This window comes from Aulostomus chinensis, chromosome 13, assembly GCF_037954235.1.
Source record: "Aulostomus chinensis isolate RoL2024-O1b breed Wild chromosome 13, RoL_Achi_v1.0, whole genome shotgun sequence".
Taxonomy (NCBI): Eukaryota; Metazoa; Chordata; class Actinopteri; order Syngnathiformes; family Aulostomidae; genus Aulostomus; species Aulostomus chinensis.
Window position 1 is genome coordinate 24,482,296 of NC_141332.1, and position 24,367 is coordinate 24,506,662.

General features: G+C 42.6%; 3 protein-coding genes across 9 annotated transcripts in view; 1 reads left to right on the plus strand and 2 right to left on the minus strand.

Moving 5' to 3' along the window:
* The window catches only part of LOC147251485 (LIM and calponin homology domains-containing protein 1-like), an 85,623-nt gene extending 76,318 nt beyond the window's left edge, over positions 1-9,305 (minus strand). For 2 of the 3 annotated variants that reach the window (XM_086222253.1, XM_086222254.1), the window contains exons 1-3: positions 9,169-9,304; positions 8,579-8,689; positions 8,363-8,489 (exon numbers count right to left, since the gene is read on the minus strand). In XM_086222253.1, coding sequence (XP_086078379.1) covers positions 8,363-8,489; positions 8,579-8,689; positions 9,169-9,194 — 264 coding nt within the window. In that variant the 5' untranslated portion in view covers positions 9,195-9,304. Of the gene's footprint in view, positions 1-8,362; positions 8,490-8,578; positions 8,690-9,168 lie in introns of all 3 variants that reach the window. The other variant, XM_086222252.1, reaches the window with a different exon arrangement.
* A 380-nt stretch (positions 9,306-9,685) lies between these two features.
* LOC147251486 (catechol O-methyltransferase-like) lies at positions 9,686-14,864 on the plus strand. 5 transcript variants are annotated; one of them, XM_086222736.1, is made up of 6 exons: positions 9,686-9,942; positions 10,342-10,427; positions 10,558-10,690; positions 11,901-12,164; positions 12,291-12,487; positions 12,562-14,864. In XM_086222736.1, exons 3-6 carry the CDS (start codon positions 10,678-10,680, stop codon positions 12,922-12,924), a joined length of 837 nt encoding a protein of 278 aa, XP_086078862.1. In that variant the 5' UTR covers positions 9,686-9,942; positions 10,342-10,427; positions 10,558-10,677; the 3' UTR covers positions 12,925-14,864. The 5 variants fall into 5 exon arrangements, with proteins under 5 accessions (XP_086078862.1, XP_086078860.1, XP_086078864.1 ...); XM_086222734.1 differs by having other exon boundaries at positions 10,570-10,690; XM_086222738.1 differs by having other exon boundaries at positions 9,687-9,942; positions 10,558-10,646.
* LOC147251487 (cathepsin Z-like) lies at positions 13,192-14,568 on the minus strand. Its single transcript, XM_086222740.1, has 3 exons — positions 14,439-14,568; positions 13,923-14,086; positions 13,192-13,496 (listed from the first exon to the last, which is right to left on the minus strand). Exons 1-3 carry the CDS (start codon positions 14,558-14,560, stop codon positions 13,207-13,209), a joined length of 576 nt encoding a protein of 191 aa, XP_086078866.1. The 5' UTR covers positions 14,561-14,568; the 3' UTR covers positions 13,192-13,206.
* Positions 14,865-24,367: the final 9,503 nt, after the last annotated feature.

Sequence of the window (24,367 nt, forward strand, 5' to 3'; positions counted from 1 at the left end):
TTCTAAAAGCTAACTAAATGTTAGTCAACCAGAAGAGCCTTAAGCCTGGTTTATGCTTCTGTGTCGCCATTTTTAAAGTTTCTGTGGTTAGAGCTACATGCAAAAATGGACCAAGCCAAAGAAAGGGTTATCGAGGAGGTCAGCAAGTACAACCACCGTTACAACTCCTCTTCATGGCCCTATAAAGACTGCAAAATGGCAAACAATTTGTGGAGGGAGATATCGCAAAACACCCGAAACCATACAAAGACACAGCCACACACCCCTAGCGGCTTGGCGGTGAACTGCAGATTAACGCGTTCCCTCGACGCAGAACCTCGAATGCTCAATGACGGCGTAGTGTCTACGCCATCACCATGACGCAGAAGCATAAACCAAGCTTTAGTCCACCAAGTTTTTATTGATTGGTTGGTAAAAGGAAAGACAAAAAAAAAAAAAAAAAAAAACCTCCAAAAAAGGTCCATCCATCCATCCATTTTCTTCCGCTTATTCCTGTTAAGGGTCGCGGGGGGGGGGTGGAGCCTATCCCAGCATCTACGGGCGAGAAGCAGGGTTCACCCTGGACAGGTCACCAGTCCATCGCAGGGCCAACATACAGAGACAAACAACCATTCACACTCACATCAATTTAGAGTATCAATTAGCCTAGTCCCCAATTGCATGTTTTTGGATGGTGGGAAGAAGCAGGAGTACCTGGATAGAACCCACGCAGGTACAGGGAAAACATGCAGACTCCACACAGAAAGATCCTGTGCCTGAGCCGGGACTCGAACCAGGAACCTTCTTGCTGTGAGGCGACAGTGCATGTCCTGACCTTGTGCTTGTGGGAACACCCGACCGGGCGGCTGAAGTCTTCCCATGTATGCTTTAATTTCATGCTTAGAATATTAACAAAACACAACCTGAGAGTTTTTTGGACATGTTGTAAGTGCAAAGCACTCCAAACTGCAAAAAGACTGCATAATAACTTCTTAAAAAAAAAAAAAAGCGCCCTACAGTGGCTTTGAGTTCCTTTCGCAAAATTATATAAGCCCTTAGGTCTACAAAAATTGCAATGACTGGTGCAAAAACTTATACAAGTAAAGTTTCTTTAGCTCATTAGCCATTACTTTTTAATATTAATGTTTAATCATTAAAAGGCAAAAATAACTTCTTACATTTTTATAAGAGTATGGGTACAGTGCATCACAAGCTACAACTGGCTACACCCAAACATCGTCAACAGCTTACACCACCAAAACACAGCCACTATCAGGCAAACAGGGCATTTCTGCCTTTACATATGGCAGAAAAATCAACATTCATTCTGCCTCTGCATTAAAGGAAATAACCCATCGTGGCCGGTGGTAGCATTCTTCATAAGTTACTGAAAAAGGGGAACCAGAGGATCATGGGATATGAATAGAGCAGGATTTGGCAACTACCTTTTAATAATAATAAATAATAAAGTACTTGCCCTCTATGAAATTCATTTGATGCCAGCCAGTACGAATGATTTGTCTGACTGACAGACTCAGCCACCCATTCATCATTCTCCATTCACTGGAAAAGCTGCCAACAGAGCCAAGAACACCGCAAAGACTGAGGCCGCAGACTCAACTGACGGCCGACGATGAACCGGTGTGTTAGAAACCAAAGGGAACAAGAGAGTGAACAGCGAATATTCTCAGTGCTCTACTTTTGCCAATCCATTCTCCATCTGTCCATTAAGTTATTTTCAACAGTTTATCGGTTATGCAAGGCTCTATCGCTGCTGGTATACAGTGTGCGCAGAGCATGCACAATTGCCCTCTTCTTATACTTTGAGTTAAAGTCTGACAAAAGTGCAACTGTTGGTGCTCTCTCAGAAAGGAAGGCAAGAGGCCTACTAGTTAATCAGTTTCAGATGGCATCATTCTCTCAGACAGATAAAAACTAAACACATAATCATAAAATGGGGCAACCAATGTACTTCAGCAGCTTCAGTTTCTTAATAAACAAATATTTTTACATAGAAGATACGTAATGTGGTTCCTGCCATTGTTTCAACAAAGCATCTCTCAGTCAGTCAACCCCTCCCCACCCCTGCTGTACACTCAGATGTGCGCACACACACACACACACACACACACACACACACACACACACACACAAACTTTCCTGGCCATGTCACCAATGAAAAATCACATGGATGGAGCTCTATATTATGGTGATGTTAGTTTGTTAAAATTAGAAATCTGTTTGAAGTTGAGCGCATAGTTGTGTTATTATTTTATTAACTGATCAAGTTTACAATTATATATTGAGGGAACAATTAACCACCCCCCCCCCCGCCCTCCGCCTTCCCCTTCAATGTCTACCAAATCAAAACGCAGCTTCACAAATGCACTGTTTTCTTTGGACTCTTTTAGATGAGGAGCTTCATTCAAGTCATCTTCAGGTCGGACAACACAACTATAAACCTAAAGTATCCTGAATGTTTCAGTCGAGATTAGCTGTAGGAAATGAGTTAAAGAAAATCCTTGATATCACTGTTAAGTTACACCTAAAAGCGTGACTTATCAAGCAACAGAACATAGAATAACCATTTTACCCAGGCGGCAACATAGATACCAATGTGCAATAAAGAGTGAAGCAGCTAATCTCTCATCTACTTTATAATCCACCACAGAATCACGTGCCATGTGTTTTTATAAAGGCCCATCTGGTCTGAGACTGGAAGACATTTGCTGACAACTGCATCTTTGTACATACTGCATACATTTTTGTGTGTTTCTCATTGAATTGTCCTTATAAGCTGCCAAACTCTCCAAAAACACAGAAACAAACATTTAAACATTTGACCGCATCTGACAAACTGATGCAAAAATGTGCCCTCCCATAGCAATCATATGAGTAAAGTTAAACTTTAATTTACAAAATATAGTTGCATCAAGACTGACATGATAAAAGACATTCAAGCGCAGGTTTCTTTTTTTGGGGGGGGTGGCTGTAATCCCTAACTCTTGCTGTTTAGCTGCGTCAACACACCAGCTCTTTTCCCTGCACCACCAGGAGTGGACAGAAGGCTTCTGCTGAGATTAAGAGGATCACAACCACAGGGTTAGTGATTAGCATTACTCTCAGGGATTTCTCATTTGTTTGAGTGATTCAAGCTATGCACCGCGGACACATGTTCTAGCAGAGAAGGGGCTTCAGCTTAACTGCACACTACACTACAGCATTAAACTTTGGACTGTACGTGCATCAGCCATGGCTCAGCTGAGCAGAACACGGCCATGTTTCTTTTTATATTTAACCAATAGTACTTTGACAGTTTCAAATTATAAATACAAATGTTAAAATACAGAATCTATGGCTAACTGACTGGCTAAAAACATTCGTAGGATTTACCTCGAGCAGCACAAACATAACAGTCTTTCCATTAAACACACCTTATTTGTGCCACAACAGTCAGAGCCCATTTGGAATTCAAGGACTCACTAACCTTTTGGCAAATTTCTTTAACCGAAAAATTTCCCGAAATTTGCAGAGGACATGTTTAAAATTGTCAATAACCTAAATATTTGAATGGGCGTGCCATGGAAACATCCCTGAAAAGTTCCAACAAAAGAGGCCTCATTAGTGCATTTCACCAAAATGCCTGGAACAACATGTGATCGTCACATGGAACAATCTAGAGAAGCATGCAATGTGCTATGACCTATGTCAAGCAATTTTCACGTATCTACATAAAATTATATGTTATGTGTTTAAAAAGGGCATACTTTAATACATACTTTTAAATTTATCCTTTTAGCCAAATTGGGTTTATGTTTAGGAGATTTTAAAGATGGGGGAAGGTGAAGTTTTGAGTCAAACGGTGTGGAAGGCAATGAACCTTCCATGTTGTACCACCAAACAGAAATCTGATTGTAACTCATGTAACCTCACCCAAATACTAATGTTTGATGAGACATGACAAGTAAAAAAAATAAAAATAAATAAAAAATACTGTGACAGATATTTTAATTTTACTTTGATGAAGTTCTCCTGGCAGTTTGAGCAGATCCAGAAACCCTTCACACCTCGATAACGCTTCAATGTGAAAAAAAAAATGTTCATTTTCACTGAGCGAGGTTGCCCTGGCAGCAGCTAATTTAAATGTTTTGACAAACAGCAAATCTGGCTGTTGCTGCAAGTAGTTTTAAGCTAGCAAAAGCTCGTTTTCCTCCCACTCCCTCATGTGAAACAGGGATGTCGCTAGCATTACGCCCAGAGTATTTAACTATGTCCGCCACCTTGAAAACAGATTTAATGCCGTCACCTCTGAATCAAGAGAAACTGGGCAAAACTCAGGCAGCTGAAGTTAATCATGTTCATGTTTCAAATGAATTCTCTTACTTTAGTATCACAGTTAACTGCGTCGTCTGAGCTCATCCTTAAAGCTGCACAGTGAGCGAGGGGGTATGTGGTAGACCCTGGATTTTGAGCTCATCGGAGCATTAAGATGACTGATGAACGGGATATCCTCAATCTACTCTAAACCCTTCTCTCACAGCCACTTCCCTCCAATATTTACTGTCTGCCATGACAATGCAACTCATGTGTTTTCAGAAGAAAAAAAAAAAAGTAGCAGGAAAGCTCAGCATTAAACACGTCAGCCCATAGATCCATGGACTACTGGAAAGAATGACAATGCGCTAAAGCTGGGAATGGCATCATGGAGGGATTCTGGAGTGATCTTTATGCACATACTTGATTTCCAAAACAGCCCAGGGCCAAACACAGGAGGTGCGAGGCACAGCAGTTCAAAGGATGTTGCTGTTGTGACATTCAAGGAGAAATTCAGTCAGTGGTTACGTGCACAGTTGCAAACATAGCTTTAGTTATACAGTAGAGTGCTGCAGGGATGATGTATTTTTGTCTTCAACAGGGAAGTTAGTGTAGCCATGGGTTCCTTCCACCAAAAACCAATGAGATTTTTAAACTGGATTATCAATCACTACAGGAAACAGACTCTGTGGCAAAAAATAAATAAATAAATAAATTACAAGCTTTGTTTGGCTTGGTAATTTTCACAAATAAACACCTTTTTTTTTAGGATTCTTTAAGGATTATGCCACGCACAAACTACACTGCAAAACCACGACTTCAACATAACCAAAACCAGCTTTGCACTTCCTCCGTCGGCGTGATGACGTTTGCAGTTTTTTCCCCAACCACCAGTTAGCATCTGCTTCAGTATATATTAAGCTAGTGTGAACCACAAACCGTATTTCAGGCATAACCCAGATTCAATGGAGCCAGAGCTTCACCGACGCCATCTTGCCTCTGGGTTGTACAACACATTCCTACGCTGCAGCTATAGAATCATGTTATTTAACAGAAGCTTGGTGTCAATAAGTCGTCTCTCAGTTACTTCTTCCAAGAATCATTTACCAAAGCGAGCTTGGATGCAAAGATCTTGCAGCTGTTTTTGAGAGAACCTTTGCGTGTGCTGCCCTCTACATACACATTACAGTGATTACAGTCCAAGTCCCAAGATAACCACGTATTGCGACGAGCACAATGAAGACAAGATGTCGTGTCGCAGTAATATCCAGATCATCTAATAACATGGATCAGTCTGGTGATTTGACTCGTGGGTACAGAGAAACTGCTAATATGATAGATGATATCTCTTTTCCCTCACAGGCATGTAACAACAGAAATTCGTAATATTTAACCCCACCCCCCACCACACACACACACACACACACACACACACACGCCATTACATGGAAAGACGTGGGTGGAGGTTTGGGGCAGAGTAGGAGATATGGAAAATGTTGAAAGTGAATGATCTCTCGCCAAAAAACATTAGATAAAAAATTTGTAGACACACAAACGAGGGTCATGATATGTTAATCTTTACAAATCTACATGTCTCTTGACATCTTCAGCATTTTTTCAGGAAACACCCCATGAACCCTGGTGAACATCTCCTACTTTACCTCCTCCTGGAATGGTTTAGTTACATAATCCCCAAAACATAAGTTTGTTATTTATCATATTGAGTTTTCCCTCCATACATTTCTTTACTCATAACAAATTATGAAATTATGTAATGCTGACAGATTTACTTACTCGTATTTATGCTTTGATATTTTTCCTGCAGCAAAATAAAAGTCCCTAACCACCAATGGGAAGAAAGGCCACTCATCAACCCACCCAGATGTGTGCTGAAAAAAGAACCCAAGAGATAAATAAATTAAGCTTCCCTTTATGCAAACACCCTGCAGCGATATGACACAAATCAATCAACCATCTGAAGGCTTCCGCCCCCATCAAAGGACGAGTGTCTGTCCTCTGAAGTTCAGAGGAGCTTAAAATCAGAGTTATTGATGAAAGACTATGAGGGGAAGCTGCCCTGTAGAAAAGAATGATAAAGGCTTGATCAGGTTTGGGCTTCACACAGTTGGAGACCAGTTTGAACTTAGGTGACAAAGTGGAACATTAGAGAGTATTTTCTTAAATGGATCTACATGTGGGGCTGCAGTGATACCTCATGGAGGCCACGCCGGGCTGAGCTGAGCTGGCTCCTGTTACTTTACGGGTTTGTAACATTGGACATTTTTGTGATTTTTTAATTTATTTGTTTTACATTTTCTTCCATATATACTACAGCACAATTCTGAACAAGGCAACGACGAGTCTTGGGTCCTGACATCCTATACGACACAAGCCTGTGGAATACGCGCAGTCAGGCAGCGACCACTGGGATGCTGACTGAAGCCTGGTGTCGTTCCATTCATTCAGAAACAAGCGGCCTGACTGATTCCCTGAGGTGACTGTTACCAGGGGTGTGTGTGTGTGTGTGTGTGTGTGTAATGAAACCAGCCCTCTCGGGAGAGGAGTACCAGAACAACAACAACAAAAGAGCGCTATCAGTTACCTCCCCCCTTTTCAGCTCTCAGCCCTGATCTGCCTCTGATTCTAGGTCACTAGTGACTTTTTAAAGATGTGAGATGGGCCTCCCAGGAGTTTGATCCTGCTAAATAGGCCTTCAATGGCGCCTGACACTCTGATCTTTCCTGTTCTCAACATCTTTTTGAAGAGATCATATATTTGCATGACTTCAAACATTCTGACTGACGAAAACCCAGCTAACTGAGAAAAGCAGGAGTTAGATTTATGGGCAAATAAAAGGGAATGAGGCTCTCCTGCATTGTGTGTCAAATGACAGATTGTAAGTGAGGGTACATAAAGGGGGCCTCGAAGTTCTCTGCTGTCAACGAACCCCACAATTCCTACCTGTGCCCCTGCTGCACAGATCAAACACTTAAAAACAGCTATCAGTGCCAAAGAGGACTTTCAATCAGGTATTTCAGCCTTTTATGTACACCTACAAAGCTGTGGCTGCATTCCACCAACAAACACAGATAACAAGCCCATTCATCAGTGTTTTGAGGGCTGACTGGGGGGGGACATGCTCACTGTAGGATGACAAAGTCAAATGCAGGGAGGGCAGGCGTGGAGTGTTGTGATTGAAATTCTCCAGGAACAAAACCTCGCTTGTTTGATTATTGTTCACCAGGCTCGCAATGAGGCAAAAATCCATTCCACATGATGCATTCATTGTTTCCAGCCAAACATGCACAAGGCCCCACAGCAGCCGCCGCTACTGTATGACCGCCACCAAGAGCAACTGCTGTGGAACCGTTCAACCTGCGTGATGTCCTCCTTGGCACCTTGTGAAATTATTTTTAGACAGGTTATTTTACTTATTTCCTTTGAGTGCTTCTCTTAGTGTTGAGTTGAGTGATGCTTTTCCTTTCGCACAACAGGGATGTTAACACATTTACATCAACCATAGTTGCTATAAATGTTCCATCCATCCATTTTCGAAACCTCTTATCTTTTTTTTGGGGGGGGGGGGGGCTGGAGCCTATCCCAGCTGACATTGAGAGGCGGGGTTCACCCTGGACGGGTCACCAGTCCATCTCAGGGCCATCAGGAGCAATTAGGGGTTCAGTATCTTGCCCAAGGATACTTGGACAGGGTGACCGGGATAAGTGAGCCTCGAACCAGCGACCCTTCGGCTACCATACGGCCACTTTACCTCCGAGCCCTGCCGCCCCAGTTATAAATGCTTAGAAAAGAAAATCAAAACCCACGCTGACATAAAAAATAAGACCCCCCCCCCTTTTTTTTTTTCGAAACATACCAGTCAGGTTATTGCAGCTTACGTCACCTTTCAACAGGTGACGAAGCAATAAACGGCCCGTGAATGCACCGGCAGCTACAGGCTGCAAACCAGGAGGCTAACTAACTAGCCACACACGATAAAAACCACCAGCCAGAGACACATGCAAAGTGATGAAGAGTTAAGAAGACTCCTTCTACGTTCAAAATGACTCACCTCTATCCATTTCTGCGCCTCCTGGTAGGCGGCCGACTCGGTCACACGGTGATGCTGATGAGACTGTCCTATGTCTGCAACCGGACTTGCCATTGGCGGATAAGCTCTGTTCTCCAAGTGTAAGAGCCTAGAAAAATTGTTTAGTTTGGGGTTAATTTTAATGAAAAAGCTCTGCTTCCCGTTAGTCCACCGGAATGAGAGTGAGTCAGCCTCCACCGTCTGTTGTAGGTGTCACGGCAGCAGCGGCGGCGGCGGCGGCAGCAGCAGCAGCACCGGCGAGACAAACCGAACCAGTTGCTGCTCTCTTGAATCGCTGTAGTTGGAAGTCTGCAGATAGAAACGAGCGCCAAATTAGCCACAGTCACACACGCAGCTTCCGGTAAGAGGGACCAAAATAAAAGCTTGATTTTTCCGAGGCGTTTCAAAAACTTTTTTTGCTATGTCATCAACACGCTCTTTAAAATTATATATATATATATATATATATATATTTTGCTGGTCCTTTGAGCAATTTAAGACAAGAAACTCAGCTAACGAAACGGGTTAGCAGAAATGCTTTGCAAACAAAGCGTTAGTTGCTGTGGTATACTGCTAACCCGTTTCGTTAGCTGAGTTTCTTGTCTTAAATTGTTCAAAGGTTTACACATCGATGTTTTACGTCGTGACTTTAAACCAGAGCCACCGGTGTCTATTTTGTACCTTGATTCGCTTAATACGGCACAGGACAAGATGCAACATTACCGAACGAGAGTTATCAGGATAAACTGACTAAATCAATATTGAGGACGGTTAAACAGTAAACTTGCCTTTTAGCGGTCTTACACGCCTCCATCCAAGTCGCTGGAGTTCCATTTTCAATTCGCTTTTTTTTTTTTTTTGGTTTAAATTCAGTGTTCAACACCAAACAAATCAGCAACAGCGATTAATTGACGCGTCCTTATTTTGGCGGCAATGCAACCGGAAGTGAAGTTTCTTCTTCTTCTTCTTCTTCTTCTTCTTGTTCTTCTTCTTCTTCTTCTTCTCAAACGCAGTAAGAAGTGGGTTAATTCCACGTATTCTAGTGTTGTTTAGTAGGTTACCGGCTACCTCAAAGTCGATTTATTCGGTTAACTATATTTTGTTTTGTCTTTTCAGCTCATTACATTCTTATATAATAAAAATAAATAAAATTGGATTTCTAGCATTAAAAAACAATTCGTACAAAGACTCGTCTCTCTGACCTACATATTACAACAGCTTACAGCAACCTGGTCTTATTTTTATCCCAAAATACCCCAACTTCCGGCCTCAAATTGATTGCCCATGGCTAACTTGACGTAGCCGGACTTGCAGGACGTGCACGCCGCAGTATGATTCGCTCCAAGGGTCAAAAATACTCGGAGCAGTGCCGCCCCACTGCCAGCCAACGAGGGCAGCGACACGCTGGGGATCTCTCGGCCTTCTTCAGTCCACCGAGGGGGCAGAGAGTTCACTGATCTGGGGCAAAGACCCAACTCAACCTGGCCTCGATTATTCATCTAATGAGACGTTCGCTTTCATCACTTTCGGCCTGGTATTAAACCAATGATACGCGAGCTGTGGTACGAAACACAAGGGAGTTGACTTCATGGTTTTTTGTTTTTTTGAGAAATCGTTGGTTATAATAGGTAGTAAAACACGTTTAAGCACGATGCTTTTGGTCCACGAAGCCATGAGATATTCCTTCCACGTGTCAGGATCTTAAACTCATCTTCGTGGGCTGCAGCTGTGGGCTCTGTTTGTTTGTGACAGTTCATTCAGACCCAGAAGCTGCAACTGAAACATGAAGACGCTTGCCCCTCTTATTTGATACGAATCGTGAATTTGATCTGTCACCTGCTCCTACGCGCTTTACCTGCATGGTTTCTGTTGCCATGGTGTGTTTTGTGTGTTTCCTACTTTCTTCAGACCTGTTTAACAGCATTTGGAGTTACATCAGTTCTCATTTTGGCCTTTTTAAGGACTGAAAAGAGCCGGTAGAGAACGGAGCCTGTAGATTTGACGATGCACTTTGCTGAACTGATGTGTGGAGGGGCGTTCTAAGCAGGTGTGCGTCTTCACCACAAGTGTACTTAGGCCTACTCCCCACCTCTCTACACTCCTGTATTTCCTACCTGTTTTGCTTTTATATCTATTCTGTCTGACTTTGTGTGTGTGTGTGTGTGTGTGTGTGTGAGATTTGTTTTCAGTTGACTCAGAGGAGAGAAAATCCCATCTGTGTTTGACAGGACACCCTCTTCTCCTGGATTGGCAGCACTGCAGTTTGGCGAGTATTGCAGCAGTACTCCTCAATTTCCATGTTAATAACAGGTTCAGTATCCTTGTTTTACTTCTCATCTGTGCATTGAAATATTTTAACAAACTGCAAACTTCTCCAGATCCACATTACAGAGACTAAACTAAAACATCATTGTTTACCTACTGACATAAAAATCCTTTTAGAAACTGTGTTTTAATGGTGTGCATTTGCAGTCACATTACACTGTTTTCAGAGGCCCCTTATATTAATTATTGTGCCTCTAGTGAAGAAAACTGCAATTTTATAAAACAGAAACTATTTCATAATTCCAATCATAAAATAGTTGTTAGAATAGTAATTAGTGCATAAAAAGTAAAAATGCCTTCTCCTTTATCATGGTGACAAAACGAGCTAAATTCACTTCTATTCCATGTTACTGGGAGTTTTATCGCAGAAACTGTTGATAGTATGCCGTAAAAACCTGTTGACGAATGATGTTCTTTTCTTTATGTAAAAATCAGACTGGTTGGATGACGGAGGAAGGATAGTGGGGTTTAGGATTTCTAGTGTGATATTCCTGCTTTTCCAGCACCTGCTACAATTAATTACCACAGTTTTTTCGGCAGGGGGCAGCAGAGACCAACATTTTTGTCTCCCGTTTTTTCACTTGGGAGAATTTAAAAAAAATCCCAGCTGGCTCATGCATTTCTTGGTTGAAATTATTTTTGGTTTGCTAATTTGGTTTTGAGTATCATGAATTGTAGACACCAATATCCTTAATGGTTAAAAAAAATACTGTAGATACTTTTTTTTTCTTGTCTGAGAACTTTCAACCATATTGTCAAAGGGGTTTTGGGTGTTTGGGGTCAAATGACTGCCCAGAAACAGTGTAAATTCAGCATATATGTAGAATTCATACATTTAGCATTGATACATTTATTCTAGGAAGCAAGTGGTTATTTCCCATACTTCAAAGTTTAAAAAAAACTATATTTGTCTAACGAGATATCAATGTAGTCCCCAATTCAATCTCTGGTGAAACAGAGGGGGGTAAATGAAGGACACCCATAATAAGTCTGCTTTAAGAAGAACCAAATTCGTCAGAATCACTGATTATCAGTGTCTCAGTGTTGGGTTTTTTCTCAAATTTTGGAACAAAACACTTCAGTGTTGTCACACGCACGCACACACACGCGCGCGCGCGCACACACACACACACACTCACACACACACACTGTTGAGGTCCACGATGCGAGCTTGGGTTCCTCTCATCCTCTGCAGCTGTACAAATGGGGTGGACAGTTGTTTCCTTCCTGCTGCTTCCTGCCATCGTTGTGTTCTCCAGCCGCTATCGTGTCCAAGCTGCCACACTGTGGCGAGGAGCTCTGGCCTGGGCTCAGAGGCTGCTGCGAGGGCCCGTGTGTGTGAGGAGCACTCACGCCTTTGTGTTCTCCAAATGCACCCACGGCAGTGCTGACAGTGTCCTGGAGACCTTTGACCTCTATGGTGACACACACACATCTGTCTACATCGGCCCACTAATCGGTCAGTGATTATGCTGTATGTTTACATGCAAAATGAATGTGTTCTTCTTGAGCTGCCGTGTTATTTGACACAGTCTCATTTATCCATTCGAGCAATAATTGTGTCAAACCTCATCTATCAACTCAGGTGAGGTGCTGGATGAGGTGGTGAGGCGTGTGTCCCCGACCCTGGTGCTGGAGCTGGGGATGCACTGTGGCTACGCTTCAGTCCGCCTGCTGCGTCTACTGCCCCCTGCTGGCAGGCTTCTCACAGTGGAGGTGGAGCCGGGCACAGCAGAGCTCGGGGAGGAGATCCTACTGGTGGCAGGCTTCAAACACACCCAGGTAGGCTGAGGGAAGGCTCACATCCATCCAGAGAAACGAAATGGAGTGATTCTAACGCCCTCCATTCTGTGCAGTTCCAGGTGTTGACATGTAGTTCAGGTGAGAGCATCCCAATGCTGCCGTCTATGCTGGAGCTTGATAGTGGGACTAATGAAGGTTTTGGTCTGGTGCTGATGGACCATGATCCCCAACAGTACCTTCCAGACCTGCTGGCCCTGGAGAGAGAGGGGCTCCTTTGCCCCTCCGGCTGCTCAATCAATCTGATCATCAGGGGCTCCGGTGATGAGAGAGTGAAGCAGCTTCTGGATTTTATCAGGGCAAGACTTGAGTGCTACTGCATCAAGACAGAGTTTCCTTTCATGATAGAGATCTTCTTCCAACAGGGCCGCACCAGGACAGAGTCCAGCAAGATCCGTCACCCAGCAGTGGGAATGTAGCTTTGTGTTTCTTTAGCAACGAGACATTTCTAACATTGTTCTGTGTTTCTGTCGACTGAATTACTGGATGTTCTGTTTGCGCATGTCAGCCGTGTAGTTGAATGAAAAAGGTCACACGTTAAAGTCTGACTTTTTGAAATAATTTTTCAAAATTATGCTGCGGTTAAAGAGCATCAAGCTGCAGGAGCTTACAGATTCCAGGGAGTCAGTGAGTTGGTGGAGCAACAGCCTCTGAGCTACTACGCCTTTGTCAGCACACACCCACCATGTCTCAAACAGACTTTACTGACCCGAGCACAGCTGACTGACTTTTCCTCCTTTAAAAAAAAAAAAATTGAAAGTCTCATCTGATACAAATACAACGTTATAAAATGCCGCTCGTGAATTCTCACTCTGATCAATGGCCTGGTAGTTGTTGCAGGTCTCGTCAGGGATGCCGTGTCTGTGGGCGTACTCCCACACTCCTCCGTGGTCGCCTCCGTGACAGGTGCCCGAGTCGGCACAGTCGACCACATGCTGGACGGACAGATAAGCAGATGGCCACGCCCCTTTCCTCTTGATGTTGATACGATCTACGAGAGACAAAAAAAATTCCAGTGTTTATGAAAATCTCAGCTCAATTTCAGAGGTTTCCATCTGTTAATTTGTCAAGATTTGCTTTCTGTTGATGGGGTTTCTCTCCAGGGGATGAGCTCCAAACCAATACAAAGTTGGCCTTGGGTTTATTCTTACTGCCTCTAGTTGGAAAGATTCAATCCAAATGAGAAAAGCTTTGTCATGCTAATGATACATAAATCTTAATTTTAAGATTCCATTTACTTTAATGAAGGTGCTTGAAACTATTGAATCATAACACAATCAGAATTGCCATCCGCAGAGATGCATTTGCTTGCCAGCAGAAATTGTAGCTCAACAACACCTTGACAAAAAAAAAAAACTCAAATGTGCGAAGAGGCCTTAAAAAAAAAAAAAGAAGAAATTGATGGAGAGACATGAACCTGCCATCGCGCTGGTGCTGCCGTGAGCCCAGCAGGAGCCGCAGTACTGAGGGATGTGCTGGTTACGGTTGGTGCTGGCGTAGTTGACGCCGTTTACATTCCTCCAGTCCCAGGACTTTGGCAGCTCAGCCAGACTCAGGAGTTCATGAGGACGAGCTGCAGTTCTGAGACAAAACAGCAGCTCACAGTCATGGACACTGGGAGATACGAGCCATCTGTATGCAAATGCTTCACTGAAGGTTGTGAAGTACAGTTGAGACGTAAGACGACGAATCAACTCTAAAAGAAGCTCGTGCTCCGCCGCGTCGATGGAGGTTTATCAAATAAAGGTCAAACTGTACAAAACAGCTTTGCATTATCAAGAGGATTTTGGCAGCTGTTGATTCACCAGGTCAAGGTGGATAGAGAGAGTGAAGAAATCTAGTGGTGATTGAGAGACAAAAGGAGGAAACCCAGTGAGAGGAAGGAAAAAACAAAACCAAAAAACCACATCAACAACCAAAAACAGAATCTCACTTCACTCCAAAGTCTGGTTTCCTGGGTACCGGCTGGTAACAACTTGGCCTCTCGCTAAAAAAGTGTTTTGCTGAAACAGCAGGAGTCATGAGCATAAAAATAAAAATGACAAACAGAGCCATGTTGAACCAGAGAGGGAATTGAGCTTGGTTTAAAAATGAAAGGTGAAAAGGCGTCTTTTTCATGCCCCTGAGGGGACAACTATTTCAGGATGTCCACCTCCATCTGGCCTGAGCTGAAAGTGTCGAATAAACAACTTCATGTTCAAGCTTCTCATCTTCATAATAAAGCTGTCGTCGACATTCCGAGTCAGCAGCATGTATAAGGGCCACTTTTAGATGAAATTAGGGAATGAACCATCCTGCAAATATAATTGTCAGTGGGAAATGAGGTTTTTCGTTTGAGGAAGGCAACTGTTTTTACACGTGTGGCATTATTACATTTGTGTATTTGTATTACATGTGTTGTTTATTTGATTTATGCACGTGGTCCAAAAGAGCCCTTCATCTCGGAGGGAATTGGGACCAAATCAGACCCAATATTCAACAACTATATTTGGTCTAAATGAAGGCCACTGTGGCACAGCCACATAAGGGCTATTTCTGATTCCAAACAGACATTCATTTTGGTATAAATTTGGACTGAAACACTGGACTGGAACCAATTTCCAAAGACTAATTTTGGACGAAATAAAGGCCATGACAGGCTCAGCCGATTTAACTCAAAACAGAACATCCATTGATGTCTGGTGTGAGGTGGGAAAGGACAGAAATGATTCTTTTATTGTTTTTCGCCATTAAACACACACAACATGGAGAAGTTGCAGAAAATTTTGAAAGAGATGATGACGATTAAGAATGAATTATGCATTTGAGCAACAGGTGCTACGAACTAATGGACATCTGGAGGCTTACAGTTTGTTGCTTTTAAGGGAAATACTTTCCTTGCCTCGTTTCTAAAGCAACAGATTGTGGGACTGAACTGAAGTATTCAGATTTGTTGTTGTTGTTGATTTGTCCTGATGGAGAAGCACTGTATTAATTGTGCTGGTTTACATTTGGATTTATATCATCGGACACGACAATTTTGCACATCACAACAGACACAAAACACAACATGTTCAGTTTTGGGAAAATCTGAATGGTGCCCTTACAAATACTTGAGAGGAACGTGTAGGTGTAGAGTCAGGATTAGCCACTAGGTGGTGCTCTCAGCTTTCAAAGAAACAACAGCTCAGGCAGCCTCAGCACTCGCAAGGAGATAACGGATTTTGAGAGCTTAAATGGAGATTAAAGGCATTGATTTGAGACGTGATGCTGATTTGTGACCTTATATTCCAGTTTTCTAATCATTAAGCGGGTGATGGGTACACTCTCCTATTGATTTCTGCCTCTAATTTTGTTTCTTCATGTCACAATTTCAATTTATAAAAATTGAAGAAGAGAATATTAAATTAAAACAAGCATTTCGCTAACATTAGTACCTGAGTGCACCAAGCAACTATAACATCTAAAATTCAGTGTTCCCGTGGGATCCATCGAATCTTAAATAACTGGAGGACGGAGATCTCGGGGGTGGGAATCCAAGTTTTCTTCATAGACTCTGATGGCACTATGGAGGCCAGGAAGGCCGTGGAGTCAATTCAGTCCAGAAACTGAATCAATAACATGGCCTTCAGTAGGTGCTCCAAGAGCCTCTAGGTGGCAGAGGTCACTCACAAGTACAGTTTTACATACTCACAGCTGTGGTATTACACAACAGCTGATGAATATTGTAATATTAGTCTCAAGGAAACTTACAGATCTCATTGAAATTAAAGAGAGAGATGGATAAGAAAAGACTGATTCAGATGAGGGAGTTTTATTTGTTAACTTCTATAAATGAAACTCTGAGATGCGGTTCTACTGTGCACAGGTTACAACATAGAAACATGACATGGAGCTCAAAGGTATGAAGGCAAATTTGATGAGCTGCATGGATGCTTCTTGGTGCTACATGACAACTGTTGTATAGGGCGCGTGGGGATTGCATTTACTTAACCATCCATCCATTTTCTACTTCTTATCCTGTCAAGGGTCACAGGGGGTGGAGCCTATCCCAGGAGCCTTTGGGTAAGAGGCGGGGTTCACTCTGGACAGGTCACCAGTCCATGGCAGGCCAACACATAGAGACAGACAACCATTGGCTCTCCCAGCCACACCTACGGTCAATTTAGAGTATCAATCAGCCTCGTCACCATTTGCATATCTTTGGACTGTGGGAGGAAGTTGGAGTACCAGAGAGAACCCACGCAGGAACAGGGAGAACATGGAGACTCCACACAGAAAGACCCCGTGCTGGAGCTCAAACCCGGAACCTTCTTGCTTTGAGGCGACAGAACTGACCACTGCACCACCATGCCGCCCGCATTTACTTAACTGGAGACGGATTTCCTGCAAACACAAATAAATTGTATTTTCATTGTTTGTCTCTTGAGTTACAGAGAAACTAACAGTTTTATGAAACTTTGCACAAGTGCGGAGCCCAAATGGGAACACATCATATATCAATGCAGATCTGGCTCGTTCATTTTAGGTTCTCAGGAGACTGTAAACAGAACTTGGCAGAGGTCTGTGCTCTCTGATTGCCCTTCGAGTTCATTGTGTACCCGTTGAACGCGGACTGCTGCCAGCCGTACCTGTCCAATCTTCACAAGGTCACATGGATTTGCTGTTCAGTCTGGAAGAATTACAGAGGAAATACACATCAGGCACAAGGATTTTGACTGCTCTTCTTCTGGAATATGACTTCTTATATGGAGAACTGCACAAGCAGGAACAATCAGAGGAGTGCACAGAGCAAATCTTTTGATCAGTATCAAAATAAACCTACATTCATACCAAATTAAGTGTAACACCCACTCTGAGGAAGCAATTACCTGCATGGAAGGCGATGGACTGATATTATCATTGCACACTGTATAATTAGCAATCTGGAGTGTTTCACTTGGAAAACAGCAACCTTAACCGTGGGTGGATCCTCTGCTCGAAGAAGCCCTCCAATCACGGTGGGATTTAGGCGTTTAAGCAACAAGTGACGGCAAATTATGAGAAAAACAACACAAAGTTTGTTTCGGGGTTCAGCTGTGAGAACATTGTCAATGCACTTTTGTATTCTTCTGCAGGGTCTGGTGTTCTAATGATGCTGGATGAGAGCGCCGCGGACCACCGCTCTTCAAACTCTCCCAGAGGTGACTGCAAAGGCGACAGCACGCGATTCCACTCATTTGCATACTCTTCAAACAACTGAATGACCCCTGGTGTTGCCCACTCATTTCAAAATTCTCTTTTTTTCCATCACTCATCCGTAACTAATAATTTTCTCCAACTTTCTGTCCCACCGCTACACAGATGTGCATGAGTGAAAAGAAACAGAGAAATAGTTGTGTTGTAAGATTTAACCTCATAGTCCACGTGAAAGCATTTCATTACATATCAGTGGCCCTTGTGCAAACAGGGACATGTATTTTGAATTTCTTTTAACTCACCAAACTGATTTTCATTTTCAGATTCATGTAATGGCTACCTTTACCTCCGAGATAATGACCTTAGGATGCTAACTGACGTGGAAGAAACACAAGCAGCATTGCAGTCCTGTTAGCTGTACCCACCACGTGTCTAGATGGCCGGTGTGTGTACGTAATTATACAAGACACATGAACTGTAATGACTACACACCAGTTTCCACCTCCATCGTCTCATAACTTCCCACAGTGTTTGAACCAAGACAATTTTTCAGCTGTCAGAGGTGATTTAACATTTCCTTGCCCTGGTTTCAGAGAACCACTAGTGTACACAATGAAGTGAAACGTAAACACCGTACTCTTGTCCACCCCAAACTTCGCCCCTTCCAGCAGTTCCCTAAAAAAGTCTGTTTTAATGGATCCAATTTCTAGGTTCCTCCCTCACCAGGCTATGAACTGCACTCTGTGCGATGAAGGCCGGGGAGCGGATGTAAACACAGCTTTCAATTATAAATCAAACCCTAAAAGAGCCGTGCTCTACTGCCCTCAGGCTCTCTGCACAAAGGCCCGGTCTTCATACTCGAACTCCCCACATCGCTCTGCTGGGAAAGTCTGGCCCTCCATTCACTGGGATACATTCTCAACCGAGATAAAAACTTTTTCATTGGCTGTGACTGTCGGAGCTATGCAAAGAATGTCATGTTCGCATTGTGTTGGGTGTTACGCTAACTCACACTAGAACATGGCATGTGTAGTAGTGTTGATCTACACATATTCGACCTTCTGAATTAATCACAGTTGAAAACAGGAGTGCACTCGCAGGGCACAAACCTCTGCCGAGGCCTCTGAAATATTTCCTGAGAAATCCATGAAAATGTCAAATGGCATTTTAAAAGTTTTATGAATATTAAAATGTCATGACCTTATGTTATATTGACACATCTATATTGACTTTGATTATGTTGTAAATTACACCGGCGGCAACGTGCTCATACACAGAGATGAACATGAGTGATGCGTGATGAAACGGGAGGGTGCGCGTCCCTTGGCCAGGGGGATACGATGTCATCAGACCCCAAATCTCACAGTGAATTTCCACTGGACATGTCCCACATTGGTGTGGTGAACACTTCATGAGCGTTTTGCTGTAGCGTGAAGAAATGTGGGTTTTTTTTCCACACTAAACTAAAAGTAGAGGTGGTTCAACAACACGCTGTGACGGGTGGTGATTACTGTTCTTACAACACCAGGAACTCAACATCGGGGGGCAGACTGGGGACTTTTCAGCAGGAGATGGCGATCTCGTTCAGCTTCAGTCCTGTATAACACCATGTTCCATGACATTAAAGGGGAACTTTGTTTTTTTCCGAACCTGAACCCTATTTGCTAACTTTCGTTTGTCTCAGTGAGTGGTAGACGTAACTGTTGTTGAAATTAGTCCAGTATGCAGGGAAGGCACAGCTGCCCGCTGCCCCAAGCACACTCCACTGTAATCCAGTAGAACAACTGGCTAATCCCAAATTATTAACTGTTATGAAATGTCACCAACCGTTTCCAACAGTGAATTCAAGTTCAAAGAGTTGTTGTTGGTTGTTTCTGAGAAGCTGAGACATAATTTTAAGGGACGACGTGCCACCACGTCATGATGCAGTCGTGGTCGTCTTGAGTCTTTATTTGAGGATGGCTGACAGACTGACAGACTATTTATGAACAGTCTGTAAGGTTGTGATTTAAAAAAAATAATAATTATGAATCACTTTTGACTGTATGAGCTCCTGTTTCTTCTCAGACACTGCAGGAACAAAGCTGCCAGCTCCTCGCTTGTTTCATCAACTGGAGTGGGCAGAGCAAAAGGGGAAAGGAGACTCTTGATGGGCTCTACAGAGACCAAGAGACTTCTATTTTTGGTTCACTGTGATAGCCTGTGATCCCTGATGCCCCCCCCCCCCCACCCACCCACCCACACACACACACACACATATATTTCCTGGAGACTAACCACTTTCCCTAACTGTTACTCCGGGGTGCGGGTGTTTTCTTAGGTTTGTGTTTTATAATGTATGCACAGCACTTTTTGGGGGTGGAAACTTAGATCTCTTGTAGCATTTGAAGTGTATTTCTAGATCCTGTTGGCTTGTGTCTGATTATGTAAGAGAGTCTTGTTGGTAGGAACCTCAGAAACTTACATAACTGGACCTGCACCATGTTATGAATGAGACCAGCTGCAGTGTAGATGGTCCCATCACTGGGAGGAACACGAGAGGCAGGACACCACCTCACTACTCAAAGTAACACATGATGAAATAGTTGAATTTGAATGCCGTCTCAGGAGGGTGTCTAACGCGGCAGAGAGGCACAAAGGACCTTTAGAAACTAATCAAACTTCTTCTGTTTCCTGTCTAGTGAGAAACCTTAGCGCTGCCTCCAGAACAGCTGCACTTGAAGGCAGAATCAGTGTATCTTGATGATGCCTTTCACCCAGCATAACTGCAAAAAACAGAGGAAAAAAATTGTGTACATATCGAGGTTTGGGCTTTTTTTTTTTTTTTTTTTTTTTCAATTACTTGGAAAACTTATGAAATAAGTTGAAGTATTTCAAAATGCGCGTACAATTTATTTTTAGTGTGGTAATTCACTGTAATATTGCATCCCTAAGCCCCCTACCAAACTAACAACCATCACAACTCCGGCCCCTGGCTTAATCTTAACCTAAAGCCTCAACCTTAACCCTAAAAACCCCTCAACTTTAACCCTAAAACCCCTCAACCTTAACCCTAAAACCAAGTCTGGAGACTCAAATTGTCTTTTAAAGGTGGGTGGAAGGTGAGGACCAATGGAAAAATCGTTAATCTAAACACCACATAAACAGTTTGCACTGTAGGGGTTTGCACAACACACTTATATGTGATTAAGCATACAAAATTGCGCGTGGGTTTTTCGTGAGCTAAACAAATGGATGCTTTATGAGAAGACAATCCATCTTTAATGTGCACTTATTTATCTTTGCATACACAGCATCCTGCAGAGGACATTACACCATTTTATTTCCCATTGGATCTACAAATAGTTTTGTTCACTTTAATTAATCACCACATGATTGCGTAGTAACTGCGCTGTCTTTTTTTCTCCCTCATTTAATTCAGTTTTTCTCACTTTCCAGTCGTTACAGATGAAATAGCTGCACGTATTCTCTCCTGTTACCAGGTGTGCTCGTCCTCCTTAGAGCTGATATACTTCATTATTGATTGGAGAGCGAGAGAATGCAGTGTTGCAGCTAGAGATAAATCCTAGCAGAGTATACCATGCACTTATCTGCACATATTTATAGATCCGATTGAGGAATGTTGAGCCAACCTCTCCTCAAGTTCACTACTTAGGTCTTTGTGACCTGTTTCTCTACTCCTTATTATTTGATGTCAGCTCCTGAAAAATGCTCCTGAAAAAAATGAAAATGTTTATCTTTCGCTTTTTATCTCTGGACCAGCAATGTGACTCTAGTGCCCGCCTCTGACCCAGACTTAAACCTAAGGACACATACATGCATTCACATACAGCCTGGCTCCCTGCGGAGAGAGCGAAGACGAGAGAAAATAGACCTCCCGCTACGCGAGAGGGTTGAAGCCTCTCAGAATATAGGCTACTTTCTCTGCTCAGGGTTGAAGAGACACTTGAAATTTTCATTTTCAGGGAGAAGTAAGACGTGTCAGGCGTTACAAGCTCTAATGTGCTTGGGGAAAACTGGACATGCACTCGTTATATTCTCTGACACTTTCATTAAGAGAAGAAATGCTCACAGCATGGCTTCAATAAACACAAATATAACTGCTTCATCATTACTGAATGAACTGGGAATGATGGAGATAGATATATATACTGTATATGCATACTCAAAATGCTACTGATGTCTGCATTTTATCTTGTAATTATACAAACGAGCAACTTTATTTTCTGTGCCCCACAATTCTCCATTGTCACGATGCAATGTAGAAGTAAATGATTTATCACGTTCTGACACAAGTTAGCGCCATGCTAACCCAGCAAGATAGCTGGCACAGTACATTAGCTTTTCTTAACACGCAAAACAGGCAAAATTGCTCGATACACCAAACATGAGCTCATAGAAAAATGTGAGCAATGCTGTCAAAATTGACCATGACCACACTTCATTATGCGATGGTGGCTTGACGTCAGAAACACTGCAAATAGAAGCTGAATTTCGATCCTTTCATGGTGCTTTCATTGCGGTGGGCGGGTGATTCACCCCAAATTTTTTTCTTCCCCACAATTCGCAACGCTCATGACCGAAATTTTGCACAGCTAGCTAATGTTTGACCAGGAGTTTTTAATCAGACTGCACAGTATCTGCTTAAAGTGATAGCTGGGAGCAAATGCAGTCAACTAACTGCTTGGCGAAAGGAATGACCTCATCAAACCAACGTCTCCGTGTTTGTGTGTGGACGTTCATACTTCCCCTCTCATAGAAACTCCTCGGCCTGCTGCATCGTGACTGGAGTCAAAAACGTGCAGTTTGTGAACACTGCAGTTTGTGTTCTGACATTTCAATTCATCTTCATTGATGAAAAGCACCATGTAGCAGTCACTTGAAGGTTAAAGCTCTTCAAAAGCTAGTTGGCCTGTAGGGTGAGGACCTCAAGTCAAGTTAACACTTTACTTTTTAAATGTAGGCTGTTGTGTCATTTTAATAAATTCTATTTACCCCTGACAAACAAACTGTACATGTTGTTGTTGTTTTTTTTAATTCTATTGCCTTTCACCTCAAATATGACCAAGAGCAACTTCTTTGTCGAATATTGATTCTTTTTTTGCACAAAATGGTAATAAGAGGCCAATTTGTGTCACCATCTGGGTTGCCGTGGCCCGCACAGCTGAGAGATAACGAGAGGTGCAAGACACGGGGAGAGAGGGTCGATGAAGGAGGCGGAGGGGGAACCGTCACGGTGGAGAGATGGAACAGGTGCAATTACTTCAATAAATGTACATGGACAGGACATCTTATTATCATTGACCTTTTATACATTATTCAACTGTTTGCTTGGCCAAGATTTGAAAAAGAGATTTTGTGCCTAAGGAAAGAGACAGAGAGGGAGCGAGCGTGTGTGTGTGTGTGTGTGTGTGTGTGTGTGTGTGTGTGTGTGTGTGTGTGTGTGTGTGTGTGTGTGTGTGTGTGTGTGTGTGTGTGTGTGAATGCATGTAGCCCAGCGTCCTTTCTCTTGTTTGGTATGGATTGGACTCAACTGTTTTATTAATGGATCAATTGTGTTTCTGCATCATCAACCTTTCAAAGCACACTAAGGGTGATATTGATTTCAACACAAAATACACACGAAAAGGTGGGCTGGAGAAATGTGCATTGATTGATCTATAAGTTACCAGGGAAATAAGAAATGAATAGCCACTCCGAAGTTCTCACAGCTGAGAGGAAATGTTCCTAAAAGTGAAGTAATGGTTTAACCTGCTATAAAAAAAGGGTGAAATCAAAAATGCAACATTTATTCCTGAATAAAACCATTACATTTATTCTGGTTCCTGAGATTAATTGCAAAAATGTACTTAGGAGACTTATTTGAGACTTTAATCTATTCAAATACAATTGCATGATGTGTGATGCAATTTTTATGTTGCTATTTTTTTTCCCTGAATAACAGATTCAGCTCCATCCCTTTTAGAGCTAAAACACGACCATGGTTAAAAAAAAAAAAAAAAAAATTAAGAAATGAAGCATTCTCATCCGCTCTGGTGATCAGCTGCCGGACAAACAGCGCCAAAATATAAATAAATCTACACACACACACACACACACACACACACACACACACACACACACACACACACGCACAACCTCCCACCCAGAGGGCTGCTATTTGCTATCTGAAGACCTGGAATAAGAAGGGGCTTGAGATACAAACACCACATCGATTTCTGATGGTCCACAACATTTTCAGCTGCTCCCAAGTGGCCAAAACAAACAAACAAACAAACAAATAGGATATAGTGTGATGTTTATGTATTTATGAATAGAAATGTGTGATACGTAATCACACCAATGTAAGATGGACCACATTTAGGCAACAACACACACACACACACACACACACACACACACACACACACACACACAAACATCCGATATGCAGCTTTAAAGAACAAGCAATAATGACCTTATTTCAAAATGGATAGTAATTCCAGCAAGCTGCCATGGGTGGAGCAGAAACAGTTATGGTGCTGCTGAGTTTATTTCCCATGAGCCTATTACCACTGAAGTAGCCGTAGATATATTAAGCCTCCAAGCAAAATAAATACAATGTAATCCATGACTGGCCCCGTTGTTCTCTCCACTGCAATATGAAATTTAAATTGTATTGTCCTTTTTTTTTCCCCCTGACCAGTGCACTTGAATTAAGGTCAT

Excerpts from the sequence above, each read along its gene's own strand:
- LOC147251487 (XM_086222740.1), bottom strand. The coding sequence starts at position 14,560 with ATGGCTCTGTTTGTCATTTTTATTTTTATGCTCATGACTCCTGCTGTT. Across the intron at positions 14,087-14,438 it reads AAACCAGACTTTGGAGTGAA|AACTGCAGCTCGTCCTCATG; the intron begins GTGAGATTCTGT and ends GTTTTGTCTCAG. Across the intron at positions 13,497-13,922 it reads CAGCACCAGCGCGATGGCAG|ATCGTATCAACATCAAGAGG; the intron begins GTTCATGTCTCT and ends TGTCTCTCGTAG.
- LOC147251486 (XM_086222736.1), top strand. Across the intron at positions 12,165-12,290 it reads CTACATCGGCCCACTAATCG|GTGAGGTGCTGGATGAGGTG; the intron begins GTCAGTGATTAT and ends CTATCAACTCAG. Across the intron at positions 12,488-12,561 it reads CAGGCTTCAAACACACCCAG|TTCCAGGTGTTGACATGTAG; the intron begins GTAGGCTGAGGG and ends CATTCTGTGCAG.